Here is a 17,256-nt window from a genome sequence, read left to right on the forward strand (position 1 = left end):
GCCAGTGCTCTATCCACTGCACCACCTAGCTGCTCCCTCCCCCCCTCCCCCCATTTCTAAATGTTCTAGATCGCCACTGGGGTTCTCTCCAACTCGGGACCTATGCTCCAGTCAGTGCGACCTGGACAGGTCACATCCCTACCCTCCATTTCCTAATCTGTAAAAAGGTCTAGAGGATGAGTTCAGGGGTCATATTCTATGAGTATGACAAAAGGCCAGGTCAGGGCGGGCCGGTGCGGCTCACCGATAGGTGACGCCGGCTACGAGCCCGGGAACACCGGCACTGCGGCTGGAGGCCGGCTCGTGCGGCCGGGCGCTGCGGCCTGGCTCCGGCCCAGGCGGAGCATAGAGTCCCGGAAGTGCGTGGCAGAGCGGTTCCCGGGGGGCCCGCAGGATGTCTGTCAGCAAGGGGGAGCGGAGCGGAGGCTGGATGTCCGTGGGCTTGGCGCTCAAGGTGGTGGCTGGGCTGGCGGCCGCGGCTTTGGCGGCCGTACTGCTCGAGCACTATGGCCTGGTGGGCACGTCATCGCCGTGGCCCATGCGACCCCGAGCCTCCCAGAGGCCTTTCCCGGCGCCCGGGGCCGAGGACACCAACATCTTCTGGGGCCTGCAGGTGAGGAGCGCGGGCAGCGGGAGGTGCCCCGGCCGCCGGCTAAGCCGGGAAGGGAGCCCCCGTGTGGGGACCGAGCCGAGGAGAGGCCTTGCAATGTGCCTGCCGTGCTTCCCCTCCCCGACTGCCCTCTGTTTCATGTTTAACCGCTGCTTTGCAGATCTCGGACCTCCACATCAGCAAGTTCTTTGATCCAGGCCGAGCCACAGACTTGGAGAAGTTCTGTTCAGAAACCGTCGATATCATCCAGCCTGCCATCGTCTTAGCCACGGGTAAGCGGTGGCTGCCGCTGTCGGGGCATAGAATGCTTTGCTTCTCTGCTTTGGCAGTGCTGGGTTCGGAAGTGGACCTCAGTATCTCTGGGTCCTCCAGAGGTTGATCAGCCTGTCATAAATAAGCCCCACTGGGTCCTCCCTAGATGCATAACCATTGAATGCAGGAGGTTGTCCAAGGACAGGTGTTACCTGAGTTTGGAGAGTTCTAGTAAGGTTTGTGTGGGGTGATAGATACCACCACCACCATCATTTTAGTTAAGACCATTCCTCTATTAAGTTGTAGAGGGGGCTAAAATGGAAATATGTTTTGCAGGACTTCACATGTATAATGGGTTCCCTATTGCTTACTTTCTCAATGGTTGGAGGGAGGAAGAAAATTTGGAACTCAAAAAAAATGGATGTTTAAAAATAAAGCAGAGGGTTTTTTATCTGGAATTAGGATAAACACGGATAATACATAGTATCTATGAGAGGGAACAGCCACACTAGCAAAATTAAGGAACCTGAAATTTGTTGTATTTACTGTTTACTTGGGAAATTTAAAACCTCTATATCAAAGCTTCTTAAAACTGTGGGTTATGAACCCATATGGGGTCTGTAACAGAATGTGGCGGTCCGAAAAATTTGGCAACAGTAAAAGGTTATGTATATCTATTTTATATACCTATATACCTGGGGTTGAGTAAAAATTTCTCTGGTCAAAAGGGGTTGCAAGTGGAAAAAGTTTAAGAAGATCTTTGTTCTGTATCATAATGAGAATATAATAAAAAAACCAATATTATAACATAAAGTTATAATAGAGAAAGACAAAATGTAACTGACTTGCCCAGAGGAAGTCTGGAATTTATTTTAGAATGAGATACTTATAAGTCACCTCACAGATGCTATAACAAAGTGACAAACACAATAGACATATGAATTTCTGTTGTTTTGGGTTTCTGAATCTTTGTTTCTGAATGTAAGAGAAAGGAGGTGGAATTACTTAATTTTAATAGGTACTATTAATCTGTTTTATGTATTATTTTACCCCCGTTACATGGTAAACTCTATGAGGCAGGGATTATATCTTACCTATATATAGTAACCATGAGAAATTTTAATACTTATTTGTTGAATAAATTAACTGAATGTAGAGCAAGAGTGAGCTTTTTGTAGGGACTCATTTCTACCAGCCCACAATCTTCTTTTTAAATTGTGAACTTTTGAAGAAGATTGAAACGTCTGATTCAAGATTTTGTTGCCTCATCCATTAGTTTCTGTGACTGACTCCACTACTTAATAGTTGATCTATTAACATTGTGCCTGGCACATAGTAGGTACTTAGTAAATACTGGTTGAAAAAAAAATGCTGGTTGAGTGACTGACTCAAATAATATACTCCTAAACCCTTTCTTTATTGGGGTAGTCAGTTGAAGGTGAGGCTTTTCTACATCTCTTCTTGAACTGAGGGAGTACCTTTAGGAAACCTGATTAATATCCCTTAAGGTGAATTCTTCAATGGGGATATCTGGTACTTGCCTAGACTAGTTTAATTATTTTTTCTAAATTCAATTTTGTTTTATTTTCATTTCTGAATTTTTATCTTCCCACTTCCCACTCTCCCACTCATTGAAAAGGCAGGAGGAAAAAAAAGTAGAAATAGATATCATCAAGCAAAACAAATTCTCAACCAGTTTTCTTTTTCTTTTTCTTTTTTTTTTGGTGAGGCAATTGGGGTTAAGTGACTTGCCTAGGGTCACACAGCTAGTAAGTGTTAAGTGTCTGAGGCCAGATTTGAACTCAGGTACTCCTGACTCCAGGGCCAGTACTCTATCCACTGCACCACCTAGCTGCCCCAACCAGTTTTCTTAAATTAAAAAAAAATGTTCTATTAGAACCTTGTAATGAAATTTGTACCATGCTCTTTAAAGAGGTTATTTTACAACTCAATGACTGTTAGGTAGAGTAGTGAATTGGAGTCAGGAAGACCTGAATTCAAATCCTGTCTTACACACTTAACTGTGTGGCCCTGGCAAGTCATTTAACTTCTCTCTGTCCAGGTTACCTATCTATAAAATGGAAATAATAATAGCACCTAAGTCCCATTAAATGAGGATTAAATGCTTTGCTAACTGTCATATAAATGTTAGTTATCTTAATGATTGAAAAAGCTAGTATTGTGTTGAATTGGCTGTACAAGTACAAAAGAAAAGACTGTCCCTACCCTTAAAGTGCTTACTTTCTAATGGTAGGTATGAGTTACTGAGAAAATAGATAAGGCTTTTTAGGGAGCAGGTTAACACACCCCATCCAGGAACAGTAACATTTGCTCATGGTTCTCGGCTCTGGAAGTGGAAAGTAGTGGAGTGGGAGTGGGGAAAGCAAGGATAGATGAAATAGAGGCATTAGAGGCAGTCATCCATTAGGACAGTGGAGTTCTAGGATAGAAAATTCTCTAGTATTTTTTTTTTTTTTTTTGCTGGGCAATGAGGGTTAAGTGACTTGCCCAGGGTCACACAGCTAGTAAGTGTCAAGTGTCTGAGGCTGGATTTGAACTCAGGTACTCCTGAATCCAGGGCCGGTGCTTTATCCAGTGTGCCACCTAGCTGCCCCCTCTAGTATCTTCTTAACATGGGATGTGTGAACTTTTTCTTAAAATAATTTAAAAATTGAATTTCAGTATAATTGGTTTATTTTGTAATCCTATATATTTTATGCATTTAAAAACATTGGTCTGATAAGGGAGTCTCTAGGTTTCACCAGATTGCTAAAGCAGTTCATGACACAAAAAAAGTTTATGGACCTCTCTTTTAGGTTATGGACTCTGTAAGGTGGTTGGCAGGTTGTTGAAGAGGATGGTTGGAGTTTTCCTGAACTAGTGGCCCAGAAGAGACATAATTTGAAATTATGTAAGGTATCCACAGTGGATGCTAGCATGAGAGCCAGGAAGATCGTGGCTCTCAAGTCACTTTTCCAATACACACTGACCATAGGCAAGTCATTTAACTAACTTCTCAGATCACTGGCACTGGAGTCAGGAAGACCTCAGTTCAAACCCAGCCTCAGATACCTACTAGTTGTGTTACACTGAGTAAGTCACTTAACTGTTTGCCTCAGTTTCTTCATCTATATAATAAACTGGAGAAGGAAATAGTAAACCACTAACCCCAAATGGGGTCACAGAGAGTCTGACACTACTGAAATAACGCAATAAAATTAAAATTTCCTTTTGAATGCTTTGAATGCAGTTGGTCTCCTAGTCAGGTAGGTGTTGGGTACCTCAACCCTGTTTATTATACAATGGAAATTATTTGCCTGACCTTCTGGAATTTATTTTAGAATGAGATATAACTTTTTTGTATACTTATAGGTGACCTCACAGATGGCCTAAGAAGGGACCGTTGGGGATCCAGACAGTTTGAAGTAGAATGGCAAACTTATCAAAATGTCCTGAAGAGAACTAGGGTCACAGAAAAAACCAAGTGGCTAGATATCAGAGGAAATCATGGTAAGAGGGAGCTAACATTTGGGTATCTTTGAAGCTGACATTTCTCCTGGAGTTTGTGTTTTCCAGCCCTAATACAATTGAACTAAGTTATAAAATCAGTTATTCTTACACAGATTTGAATGCTGAGGGTCAAATTTGATTGTATGAAACGTAACAGACTATATGGTAAAAACCTAATATGATATTGTTAGCTTCTAAGGGACATGATAATCCAAATACCAAGTGAAAATGTAGTTGTTCTTTACAACTATTATGTGGTATGAAATTATTTTAGTGACTGTTCTTATATGTGGCCATTTATGGCAAAATAAGATAGTTGCACATATACCTCCCTAAAAATACCTGTGGCCTTTTTAAAGATGATTTGTCTTAATTGGCCAGTTGAGATACTTATGTTAGTCTAAATTATTATTCTGTTCGTTGTTAATGAATGTATATACATAAGAATTATCCTTTATAATCATAGAGGCATCCTAGCCTACTGGCAAGTATCCTGTATGTGGAATCAAAAGAATGAGGTGAAGTTCCAGTTCTTTCATTTAGTAGATATGTTCATCGGGGAAAGACTAAGCATCAGGTTACTCATAATCTCAAAAAGGAGGGGGTTGGACTAATTGATTTCTGAGGGCAATGAGATTATCTCATTAGATGAAATGCATAACTATCTGATGATATAATATTCTACATACAAATAATTCTTATAAAGCAGCTCAGATATACTTAAGGTATGATTCTCTGAGGATAAGGTAAACTGTCTTTTTTTTTATCTTTTTTAGGTACCCATCAGATTCTTTTGCAATAAATAATAAATCTATGTCACAAATATTTTCAGGTTGAAAATTAAGTTATTTACTGCAAATAATATTCAATAAAACCGATTCTAATATAATTAAAAAATTTGAGTTGTCCCTTAGAGTTACAATGGAATTTGACCTGTGTGTATATAAACATGGATATGAGCATATTTGTAGTTAGGCTGAATTGTTGACCTCAAAGGTCCTTTGCAGCCCTAAATCTATAATCCTTTTTTCCTATGTATTCTATATATTTCCTTCTGAGATAGTAAACTTCTTGAGAGCTGAAACTATATCTTATCTATTCTCTTGTGTAAACCCTGTAGTGAATTTGTGACCAAAAAAAAGCTCATTGCACCTTTTCTCATAGTTGACATGCTAAGATGATAAAAATAAACATTGTGCTATACCTTTTCTTCTTCTCAGATGTATAAATCTCCTCGGGCTCTTTATATCCAAGGGCCTTTCCCCTGGGAATAAGTTTATGAAAGTTTTATGCTTCATCCCTTTTTTTCAGATAGGAAATAACTTTTGAAAATTCTGAAAACACCCAGTGCTAAAGAGTGTTTGCTAGAATAAAATTATGTAATTTCTTCTAGGTCTTGTGAACCCTTCACACTAGTTAAGAGGGCTGAGTTTGTTTCTCTCAAGAGGTTATGAAGACTGTTCCTTCATTTGGCAGGAGGGTTGTTAAAAGTGAGCCTGGGACTTATTAGCTTAATTTTCATTGTTGGCCTCAATTGGATTTTCAGCCTGTTCTCAAGGTTAATGAAGATTTAATAGATACCCAGAGGACAAAAGTGAGTAATAGTTTTGGCAAGGAAACCAAGTATCTAGTTTCTTTGAAATCATAACATACCCAGATGGATTTGCAAAGGACCTATAATCTATTCTAACCCTTTCTAACCCATCTAACTCCCGGAGTTTCTTCATGGGTCAAATAGGGAGAGGGTATGTTCTTAATCTTCCATTGCCTAGTAGAGTGCTTTATACAGAAGAAGCATTTATTGTAGGTATAATTGATCTGCAGTTCAGAAAAACCAATTACCTGAAGTATGTGATTACTTAAATGTAGTAAGTAAAACCTATTCCTTGTTGATCTCAAGTGAAAAAATCCTGAATTACCCCCCAAAAAACCAAACCCCAAACTTTTTTTAGGTCCATATTAGTTTATTCAAAATACTAGATAATTATAAACATTCATTATTCCTCAGTCAATTATATATTGTTATACAATTTTCATATTACCTGTATTCAATTCAGAGTTTTTCAAGTCTTTTGTTACCTGGTAACAAAATACCATCTTCTTCATCAATTTCCTAGTTGAGTGACTGGCATTCTATTGTATAAAGTACTTATAGAGATATAATAATAATCTTTATCTGATCATTAACCTTTGTGTGAGTTTTTTTGTTTGTTTTGATTTTTTTCCTCCCCTATAGATTCATTCAACATTCCAAGTCTGGAGAGTAGCCAGAATTATTACAGGTACTGAAATGAACTGGAGATAGACTTGTCACTGTGTGTGAACAGTGATTTGGGTAGAGTAAAGTCAATTTGGAAAGAATATCAATCAATCAATAAGCATTTATTGAGTGCCTGTTATGTTCCAGGTGTTGTGCTAGGTGGATACAAAATATGAGGGGGGGGGAAGCACTGATTGACAAATGTACTTTTTATGCCCAGATATGAAGCCTTTTGTACTATTAAAAGAAGAGTTACCTCTTTTGTTTCTATGGGTTTCCATTCAGTTGTGTGTTTAAAAAAAATTTTTGTAATACACCATAAAGTTCTTTTTCACCATTTAATTTCAGCAACATTTCTTTAGTCAGCCATTTCTTTTTTTCCCTAGATTAGGGATTCATCTTTCAATATATTTCACACTGATAGTAGTATTACCCTGCACCTATTAACCAAAACAATAAGTATTCTTTGAGTTTCACCTTTGTGTTCAACATTGGGCTAGGCCCTGTGAGGGACCCAAGACATGATCTCTGTCCTCAAGGAACTAATAGTCCATTTGAGGAAATAAAAAATATTTAAGAAAACATCAAAAAACAATATAAGTGGGGCAGCTAGGTGGCGCAGTGTATAGAGCACTGGCCCTGGATTCAGGAGGACCTGAGTTCAAAGATGACCTCAGACACTTTACACTTACTAGCTGTGTGACCCTAGGCAAGTCACTTAACCCCAATTGCCTCACCAAAAAAACAAAAACAAAAAAAACAACCAAAATATAAGAAAGTATATGATCTAGCACTAAATTATGTCGTACAAGCTATAAATGCTTTAGAAAATGATAGAAGGGACTTTAATGGATCATTGTGGACATTAATGGGGAAACTTTTCAAGGAATTTGATCTGGGCCTTGATGAATAGGTATGATTTGAAGAGGGTAGGGAAGGGCATTAGAGAAAGAGGGAAAGCACAAATGAAGGCCTAGAAGCACAGATGAGCATATGGAGAGTAAAGATTCCTGTATTTATTTTATTTTTAAATAAGTTTTATCGTTTACCTTTATTTTTATGCCAGTCGTTTCCCTTTAAACCTCTTTCCATTGAATTCTTCCTTTTTATCAAAAAACAAACAAAAAATCCAGTCACTGGCCCTAGAAACCACATCTAATATTATATAGGATAATCCCTGTCCATAGTCCCCACCTCTCTACTGAGAGAAAAGTGTAATTCCTTATCATTTTTCTATGACCTAGATTGTTCATTAAAATTAATTGCATTTTTATGTTGTTATTGTTTATATAATTGCCATTATTGTGTTTATTGTTGGTTTTGCTTTCTTTACCTCACATCATTTCATATACCCTTGTTTCTCTGACTTTGTTAATTTCATTATTAGTGAAATAACATTTCATTACATATGCCACAGTTTGCTCAGCCATTATCCAGTTGATGCTTGCCCATTTTGTTTCCAACTTTTTACTACAACAAAAAGTGTTGCTGTGACTATTTTGTTGCATACTTTGTTTTATATATAAGACCTTTCTGCTATATATCCTTGGTGTATGTGCTTAATAGAGAGGTTGCTAGGTAGAGTTAGTTACTTTCCTCACATAATTCTAGTTTGATTTCTAGAATAGTTGGGCAATTTAGAGTTCTACTCACTATGTATTAGTGATAACAAAAGCTAGTATTTATGTAGCACCTATTATGTGCCAGGCATGACACTTTACATGTTTTATCTCATTTGATCCTCACAACAACTCGGTGAGATAGGTGCTATTATTATCTCCATTTACAGTTGAGGAAAAACTAACCAACAAACAAAAAACCCCAAGCCAAACATACAGTTGAGGAAACTGAGGCAAATCCAGAAGGTTCCTGTTCAATAATAGAAAATAATGTTAGAGTGGGTTCAGATTATGAATGATGTTGAACACTCAGCGGAGGAGTTTGACTTTAATGTTATGGGCAATCATAAGGTTCTGAGTAGGAGAGTAGCATAACAAAAATCATGTTTTACAAAGATGCATCTGGGGGCAGCTAGGTGGCGCAGTGGATAGAGCACTGGCCTTGGAGTCAGGAGGACCTGAGTTCAAATCCAGCCTCAGACACTTAACACTTACTAGCTGTGTGACCTTGGGCAAGTCACTTAACCCCAATTGCCTCACTAAAAAAAAAAAAAAAAAAAAAAAAAAAAAAGATGCATCTGATAGCAATGTGCAGAAGAGGCTAGAAGCAGAGAAACTGGTTAGAAGGCTGCATTGATAATTTAGGCATGATTTGATGAGGACCTGAGTGAGGGTAATGGAAGCAGGATTGGAACAAAGAAACATTTTGAGCAGTTGATAGGACTAACTGGATATTGGGGTCGAAGAAAAATATAGAAACAAAGATGACTACCAGGATTTCTTGCCTTTGTACTTTTTAAAATTAAGAATCTTGTTTTTCATACTCCAGTGCATCAATGATTTTTTTTCTGCATCATATCAAGATATCTGTCTGTGTGTATATCTATATGTATAGACAGACACATATATAATGTATTCACAAAGAGAGATAGTATAAAAATACATGCACATCTGAAAGTTCTAATCTTATCAGTATAGCTTTCTTATTCAGAATATATGCCATGCTAATCTCAATGATTATTTATAGGCATACTAATGCTAAATTTTAATCTCTGGCTTCAGATTCTATATTAACATGTCTAAACATATGTGAAGGACAGAAAATGATCATGAAATTCTCAGGAATAACAATGAAAATACAATAAGCCATTTAAAACAATAAATAATAAAAATTGTAATGAAAACAGAAATGGAGGAAAAATCCTAAAGGAGAGATCTAAAAAGTATTAGAGAGGAGAGGTACATTAGAATATGCTGCTTTTGTTTAAATTATATTTTACTTTAAAAATATACTAATCAGGGCAGCTAGGTGGCCTAGTGGATAGAGCACAGGCCCTGGATTCAGGAGTACCTGAGTTCAAATCAGGCTTCAGACACTTGACACTTACTAGCTGGTGTGACCCTGGGCAAGTCACTTAACCCCCATTGCCTCCCCCCCCCCAATACACCAATCTTCTAACATTTTTGATAATTTCTGAAATGACATATTTACTTTGGTCCTATGGCTTAAAGATAGCTGAGGTAAATGATGTTAATTTCAAGGTTTAGAAATTTCTTTGCCCTTTTTCTTATATGTTAAGTAAAATATTTCCCAGAGTTTTTGGAGACCTGAGCTAGAATCCCATTTTTGCCACTTTCTAGTTCTGTGACTTTGGGCAGGTTATTTCGTTTTTTGAAAACTCAATCTCTTCATATATAAAATGGCCATTTTAACTTCAGTGACATCTCATGAGATCGATGTGAGGAGAATACTTTATAAACTGAAAATCACCACATAAATATGAGCAATTATTACTACCTTTTCACAGAACCTTTTTTAATGGAAGGTCTCTTGCTTGGAATTTCCATTTACAAAAGAAGGAGGAATAATAATTTTTGTTATTTGACAGACAAAAATAAGTTTTGCTGAATAAAACACCATAGAGTAAGGGTTCTTAATCCTTTTTGTGTCACAGACCCTTTTGGAATTCTGGTAAAATCTCTGAATCTCTTCATGCAATAGTGTTTTTAATGCATAAACTAAAATACATTGCAAAGAAAAACAATTATGCTGAAATATAGTTGTCAATGTCATAGATCCCAAGATGAAAATGCTTACCTAAACTCTGAAGGAAGCAGTCAAAAATAAAATAAAATAAATATACATACACACAGACATCCCTTACACATAAGAATCTATATGCAAATTGAAAGCATGAAAATTGTCATCAAAAGACATATACTATTCTGTCTGATAACCTGGAAGTTAGCACACTTAATTTCTTTTTAATTTTTAAAAGTGTTGTTCACATTCTCTGTTTTTACATCATAGTCATTCTTGATATATTCCTACTCTACCCCACTCTACCCATCTTACCTTGAAACAAAGCAAAAAGATTAAGCAAAAACCAGAAGCCACAGCAACTGTCTGGCACAATATGCAATATTTTGTACTCTTAGCATCTCTCTGAACCTTTGTCCCTCTCCTCATGGAAAGGAAGGAGGTGGGTTCACTTAGTTCTTCTCTGGGACCAAGGTTAGTCATTCAAATTACATAGAATTTGGCTTCAGCTTAACATACTCTTCATTTGAAATAATCATGTATGTTGCTTTCACTGAATTCCTCATTCATTTTATCTTTTGGCACAATTAACAATGCAGTGTATTCATACACCACAATTTGTTGAATTATTCCCTTATTGATTATCCATCTTTCCAGTTTTTTTTTTGCTATCACAAAAAGCACTACTAAAAATATGTGCTAAAAATATTTTAGTATATAAAGGACTTTTGTTTCTGCTGACATATGCACAGTTATGGGATGGATTTCTTGGTCAAATGATATGAATGGTTTAATCATTTTTCTCACATAAATTCCAAATTATTTTCTGACACTTGACTATTCAAATGTTAGGGATATCCAAGAGTAAGCTATGGACTTCCAGTTTTATTTGCCCTCTGGAGGTGTATAACTACCTGTTCTGAGGATAATGAACCTCCCTACCAGGACTCTACCTGCTCCAATCAATGGAAAGACCTCTATCAGATATGGGTCATGGAAACATGACTGGGTCATGTTGTTCCTCAGTTTTAAATTTTTAAAAAAAATTTTTTAGTGAGGCATTTGGGGTTAAGTGACTTGCCCAGGGTCACACAGCTAGTAAGTGTTAAGTGTCTGAGGCTGGATTTGAACTCAGGTCCTCCTGACTCCAGGGCCGGTGCTCTATCCACTGCGCCACCTAGCTGCCCCTATGTTGTTTCTCAATTTAAAAAATCCTCAGTAGCTGTCTGTTGTCTGTCAAATAAAGTTCATACTCCTTTGCTTGGCGTTCAAGCCCTCTATAATTTAGTACCATCCTCCCTTTCCAGTCTTATCTCATACTACTTTTCCCTTCATGTTCTGTAACGCTACTTCCAAATTGCTCCAGTTAAATTGGACTTTTCCCCTTATACATTCTGTATTTTCCTGTCTTCCTCCAAAATGACCTTTTCCTTCTTAGCCCTCACATAACCCTTACATTTTTGTCCCTCCCTAATACACTTATCATGTAGTATTTTGTATTATAATTATTTATATCAAATCCTTCCAGCAGACTATAAGCTCTGTGAAGGCACAGATCATTCTAAACTTTCATTTCCCTAGCATTTGTCACAAAATGGTCTTCAAGAGTTGTTGGGGATGAAAAAATGTATCACCAGGTGGCCAACCCTCTTGAATCTTTTGAAATTTATATAGAATGGTTCTTTTGTAACAGAAAGATCATCAGTTGCCAGGCCTTTATTCAAAGATTTTTAAAGTTTACATTCTACTCGCATAGCCTTTGTGAACCCTGAGTTATCATGATACCACTTTGAGGGGTCAGAGTTGGACAGTAGAGATTATATACATGGTAGACACTTAAGGAATGGTGCCCAAATTATTGAATTTGTTGCTGAAATTTTGACATTCAGCAAAGCATATTTACTGCCTACATCTTGTCTCTTTAGAATGATAGATTCTAGAGGACAGGAATCATTATCTTCTCTATGATCAATAAGATGTTGAGTACATCATGGGATGCTTTTTAAAGAAAAATTCAATAATAAGTGAGAAAAAATTAAAGTGAATGCATTGTGGACTAATTGATTACATCTTTACCACACTGTGTTCCAATATGTATGAGAATTATAGTGTAGATATGCTGCCTCTGCACTGTATGCCAGAGTGCCAGGCCTGGAGCCAGGACGACTCTTCATAAATTCAAATTTGGCCTCAGACACTTACTAGCTGTGTGACCCTGGGTAAGTCACTTAATCCTGTTTGCCTCAGTTTCCTCATCTGTAAAATGAACTAGAGAAAGAAATGGCAAGCTACTCTAGTATTTCTGCCAAGAAAACCCCAAATGGGGTTATGAATTTGGACATAACTGAGAAAGAACAACAACAACAAGCACTGTATACTCGTTAACCACAAGATGTGTACTATATATCTCTTGCAGGCTTGGTATTTTATTTTAAAGGAATATTTACATAGAGCATGTGAAAAGTTACTCCAGACAATTTTTAGAATTCATTTTAGCTCCATGTCTGTTAGATTCAAAATTATTCCTTTGATAAGGAAGTGAAATCTAGAGTGATCTCAGAGTGAAAATATAAATTCTATTCTTTTTGGATTGCACTGAACACATCCCTATCTTATTTTTGTAGGAAATACTCTGCCTTCCGTAGGCATGGCTCTAACCATTACATCCATACGACCCCCTTTGGAAACTATTCTTTCATCTATATGGATGCCACCATCACCCCAGGGCCCAAGAAACCCTTTAATTTCTATGGAATATTAAATAAGGTATAGTAAAAATCTTAATTCTCTTTATAGTCTTTTTGCTTTAACTGGCTTTGGTACATCAGACCCTCTTGAGCTATACTAGGTATATGAGACTTTACCTATCTATGGTTTCTGAAATCTTCACTCTGGTTATAGCAGTTGCTGTTTATAATACAGTACCTGGTACATAGTAGGTGCTTAATAAACATTATTGACTTGTCGATTTACTGTGACAAGGCTGTGTGCCTTCATTTTAACCCTCATGATTATACCTGTTCTTATCCTTTATTCCCTGGCCCCCTGCCTTCAAACCCTCTCCCTCTTCCCTCCCCCCAACCCCTGCCAGTCTTTCAGGGAGAAGGAACCTCTTTTTCCTGACATCATCCAACATGATTCCAGCTTTGTGTGCCTTCTTATACTATTGAGCCCTGCTCTGTTGCCACTTTCTACTTATGGCCTATATTTTAAGCAAATAGTTAAAGCATTTTTTTTAAAGTTAGCTATCAAATATTACTACACTAAATTTGTGTAGTGTTCACATTTGAGAATCATTGAAGTTAGATCATGGCTATTAGTCATTAAATAGCTCTAGATAAAAATTTGCTATAAAATCTACATATTAATTAATAATTACTTAGAGAAAATGAATGATTTGTCATATTAAAAAGTATTTGGGTTTCAACCAATATAGTATACCTTCTCTGGCACCTAAATGAGGGTTTTAGTTTTTAATGATTAAAAGTATCAGCGAACCATTTATGGACTTCTGCCCCATATCTCATTGTGGAGATAGTCTTATAAATACTAGTCATTTTATTTTGTTTATTTATTTACACACTTACTTACTTACTTACCTACCTACAGGGCAATGAGGGTTAAGTGATTTGTCAAGGGTCACACAGCTAGTAAGTGTCAAGCGTCTGAGCCCGGGGTTTGAACTCAGGTCCTACTGAATCCAGGGCTGGTGCTTTATCCACTGTGCCACCTAGCTGTCCCTAGTCATTTTATTTTAAAAGGTTGGTTGTAAGTTTTATTTTAGGAAGCTTAGTGAAGTGGATTAAATGGGAGAACTAGATTCTTTTTTCTGCAGGGTCACTGAGTTATTTTTTTTCCTTAGAGAAGTCATAATTTTATATTTATTTCTTTGTAAAAGTTTTGTAATAACTGTGCTATTTACTTCACAGAGTTCTGGTTAGGACCACATAAGAGATTAGATAACACTTAGAAAAATATGAAATGTTGTGCAAATTCATTATATTATCAATAATAATAATTGCAGTAATTCAAAGAAAATTATGACCTGAGTTCAAACCCGGGCTCAGACGCTTGACACTTACTAGCTGTGTGACACTTGGCAAATATATATTAGCTAGATCATATTTCAACTTGGGCATTAATGAAAGATCCTGTGATTTCTATCCCATTTCAGACACACATGAGGAAACTCTTTTTACTGACTAAGCAGAGTAGACATAGCAACCATACTATTTGGTTTGGACATTATACGACATCTACTATCATCTCTCCAGCTCCAGGAATACGAACATTAATGAGGTGAGGCAGAACTTCTAGATTCAAAATTGATGGTTTAGGTTTGATACTTTTTAAATTCCCTTATTCTGTAGAATCATCCTAAGGTATCATATTTTACCTAGCCTACAAACGTTGTTTAATTTTTCTCATTTAGTTCTGCCATAGCATATCTCTGTGGCCATCTCCATTTATTGGGTGGACTGATGCCTGTTTTGCACACTCGACATCCGAAGGGCACTCTGGAACTAGAACTAGGAGATTGGAAGGAAAACAGGAGGTGAGAGAACCATATTCATATTTGTCATTTACTATTGTGCAGTAATATATACATTGTATTTGTATAGCATAATCTTTTTGCTATTCCCTAATTGTTGAGCATACAAGCTCTACTTTTTTGCTGTTATAGATAGTGCTACTATGAATATTTTTGTACAGATATCTCTCTTGTCATTAATTTCCTCAAGGTAGAAAACCATTAGTAGGACCACTTGGTTAAAAAATGAACAGTTCTCTAAGTTTTCTTGCAACATTCTAAATTTTGACTGGACTAATTCACAGTTGTGTCTCCACTTGTGCAGATCAGATCTGGGTCTCAACTGTAACTTTAACTCTAGCAAATAGTCTAAAACATTAAGAGGTTAAACTACATGCCAAGGAATGCACATCTAGTATGTGTCAGAGAAAGTAGTTGAATTTAAGGCTTTCTCATGGCAAGGCTTTTGTATACTAAGATGCTTCTTTATGAGCATTTGTAGGTAACAAAATAACAAATCTTAAAATAATTAATGTTTTTTTTTTTTGGTTTTTTTTGTGTTTTTTTTTTTTGCGGGGCATTGGGGGTTAAGTGACTTGCCCAGAGGCACACAGCTAGTAAGTGTCAAGTGTCTGAGGCCGGATTTGAACTCAGGTACTCCTGAATCCAGGGCCAGTGCTTTATCCACTGCGCAACCTAGCCGCCCCCAAAATATTGTTTAATAAGATAGCATGTAAATGAAAAAATTATAGGTCAGTTTTGCAAATGAGATATTCTGTTACATATTAGTAAGCTAGATATATCAAAATATATAAGCAAGTTCATTATAAAAATGAATAAGTGGGTGATACTCATAAAGAATGTAAAAATGACTGTAATAGGAAAAGTAATTTCAGTATATCACATGTGAAGTATTCATCTCATGTAGTCTTACCTTTAAATTCAGAAAAGGTCTTTGATAAAATATTCATTCATGCTAAAACATTAGAAAGACTAGTCTTGGGATTTTTCTTTAATATGATAAATCATATCTAGTTAAAACCAGGAGCTAACATGAAGAAAAATTATGTTTCCTTGGTGAAAATGGCCACAACATCAAGGTTTTACCAATTCTTTTTTTTTTTTTTTTTGGCGGGGCAATGGGGATTAAGTGACTTGCCCAGGGTCACACAGCTAGTAAGTATCAAGTGTCTGAGACTGGATTTGAACTCAGGTACTCCTGAATCCAGGGCTGATGCTTTATCCACTGTGCCACCTAGCCGCCCCTTTACCAATTCTTTTTAACACTGTTTGAAACATATTAGCAATCTCAGTAAAGTAAAATAATGAATTAAAATAACATTGGTAATTAATAGGTAAAACTAAAGATTAACTGGTTATCTAGAAAATTCAAAGGATGCAACAAGAATATAAATTGAGATAAGAAAGGAATTCAGAGGGGTAGCTAGGTGGCGCAGTGGATAGAGCACCAGCCTTGGAGTCAGGAGTACCCGAGTTCAAATGCGGCCTCAGACACTTAACACTTACTAGCTTTGTGACCTTTGGCAAGTCACTTAACCCCAATTGCCTCACTTAAAAAAAATTTTTTTTAAATAACTTAAAAAAATAAAAAAAGAAAGGAATTCAGTATGGTAGAAAGATGAATAATAATAGATGAATAAATAACCTACAGAATTTAAGAGTGCTCATAAACTGCAACTAGAGATGAAGAACTACTACAAATAAATACCATTTATAAAGTACCAAATATTTGGTTATTGATTTACTAAGATATATGAGACATTTATGAACATAATTTTTATGAACATTATTTTTAAAGTATCATGACAAAAGTGAAAACAATTAAAGTGGTATCCTTTACACATAGTTTTTTGTTTGTTTGTTTGTTTTTTTGGAGGGGCAACAGTGGTTAAGTGACTTGCCCAGGGTCATACAGCTAGTGTCAAGTGTCTGAGGCCAGATTTGAACTCAGGTCTTCCTGAATGCAGGGCTGGTGCTTTATCCACTGTACCACCTAGCTGCCCTCCCTTTATTATTATTATTATTATTATTTTTATTTTTTACTGAGGCAGTTGGGGTTAAGTGACTTGCCCAGGGTCACACAGCTAGTAAGTGTTAAGTGTCTGAGGCCAGATTTGAACTCAGGTACTCCTGACTCCAGGGCCGGTGCTCTATCCACTGTGCCACCTAGCTGCCCCCTGCCCTCCCTTTAAACATAGTTTGAATGATTATAATAAAAATATTAATGTTTCTCAAAATAATTTATGGACTTAATATAATACCAGTTGTAATAGTAGTGGGATATTGGATTAAATAATAGTAAAATAGAAAAGTCAATAATATCAAGAAATTCTGGGGAGAAAGCTGGTAAGTGGTGTGCTTATCTTTTTGTACTTTTTAAAACATTATATCCCCCCCCCCCCCGCTTTTTTT

The 17,256-nt window shown here is 36.8% G+C and overlaps 1 protein-coding gene across 3 annotated transcripts in view; it reads left to right on the plus strand.

The window, feature by feature from the left end:
• Nucleotides 1-255: 255 nt before the first annotated feature.
• TMEM62 (transmembrane protein 62) overlaps nucleotides 256-17,256 on the plus strand; it is a 53,637-nt gene continuing 36,636 nt past the window's right edge. The window contains exons 1-7 of one of the 3 annotated variants that reach the window (XM_043983880.1): nucleotides 256-613; nucleotides 771-882; nucleotides 4,235-4,372; nucleotides 6,609-6,654; nucleotides 12,917-13,058; nucleotides 14,467-14,591; nucleotides 14,725-14,847. In XM_043983880.1, coding sequence (XP_043839815.1) covers nucleotides 395-613; nucleotides 771-882; nucleotides 4,235-4,372; nucleotides 6,609-6,654; nucleotides 12,917-13,058; nucleotides 14,467-14,591; nucleotides 14,725-14,847 — 905 coding nt within the window. In that variant the 5' untranslated portion in view covers nucleotides 256-394. Of the gene's footprint in view, nucleotides 614-770; nucleotides 883-4,234; nucleotides 4,373-6,608; nucleotides 6,655-12,916; nucleotides 13,059-14,466; nucleotides 14,592-14,724; nucleotides 14,848-17,256 lie in introns of those variants that run through there. The other 2 variants (XM_043983879.1, XM_043983882.1) reach the window with 2 other exon arrangements.

This window comes from Dromiciops gliroides, chromosome 2 (assembly GCF_019393635.1).
Source record: "Dromiciops gliroides isolate mDroGli1 chromosome 2, mDroGli1.pri, whole genome shotgun sequence".
Lineage (NCBI taxonomy): Eukaryota > Metazoa > Chordata > Mammalia > Microbiotheria > Microbiotheriidae > Dromiciops > Dromiciops gliroides.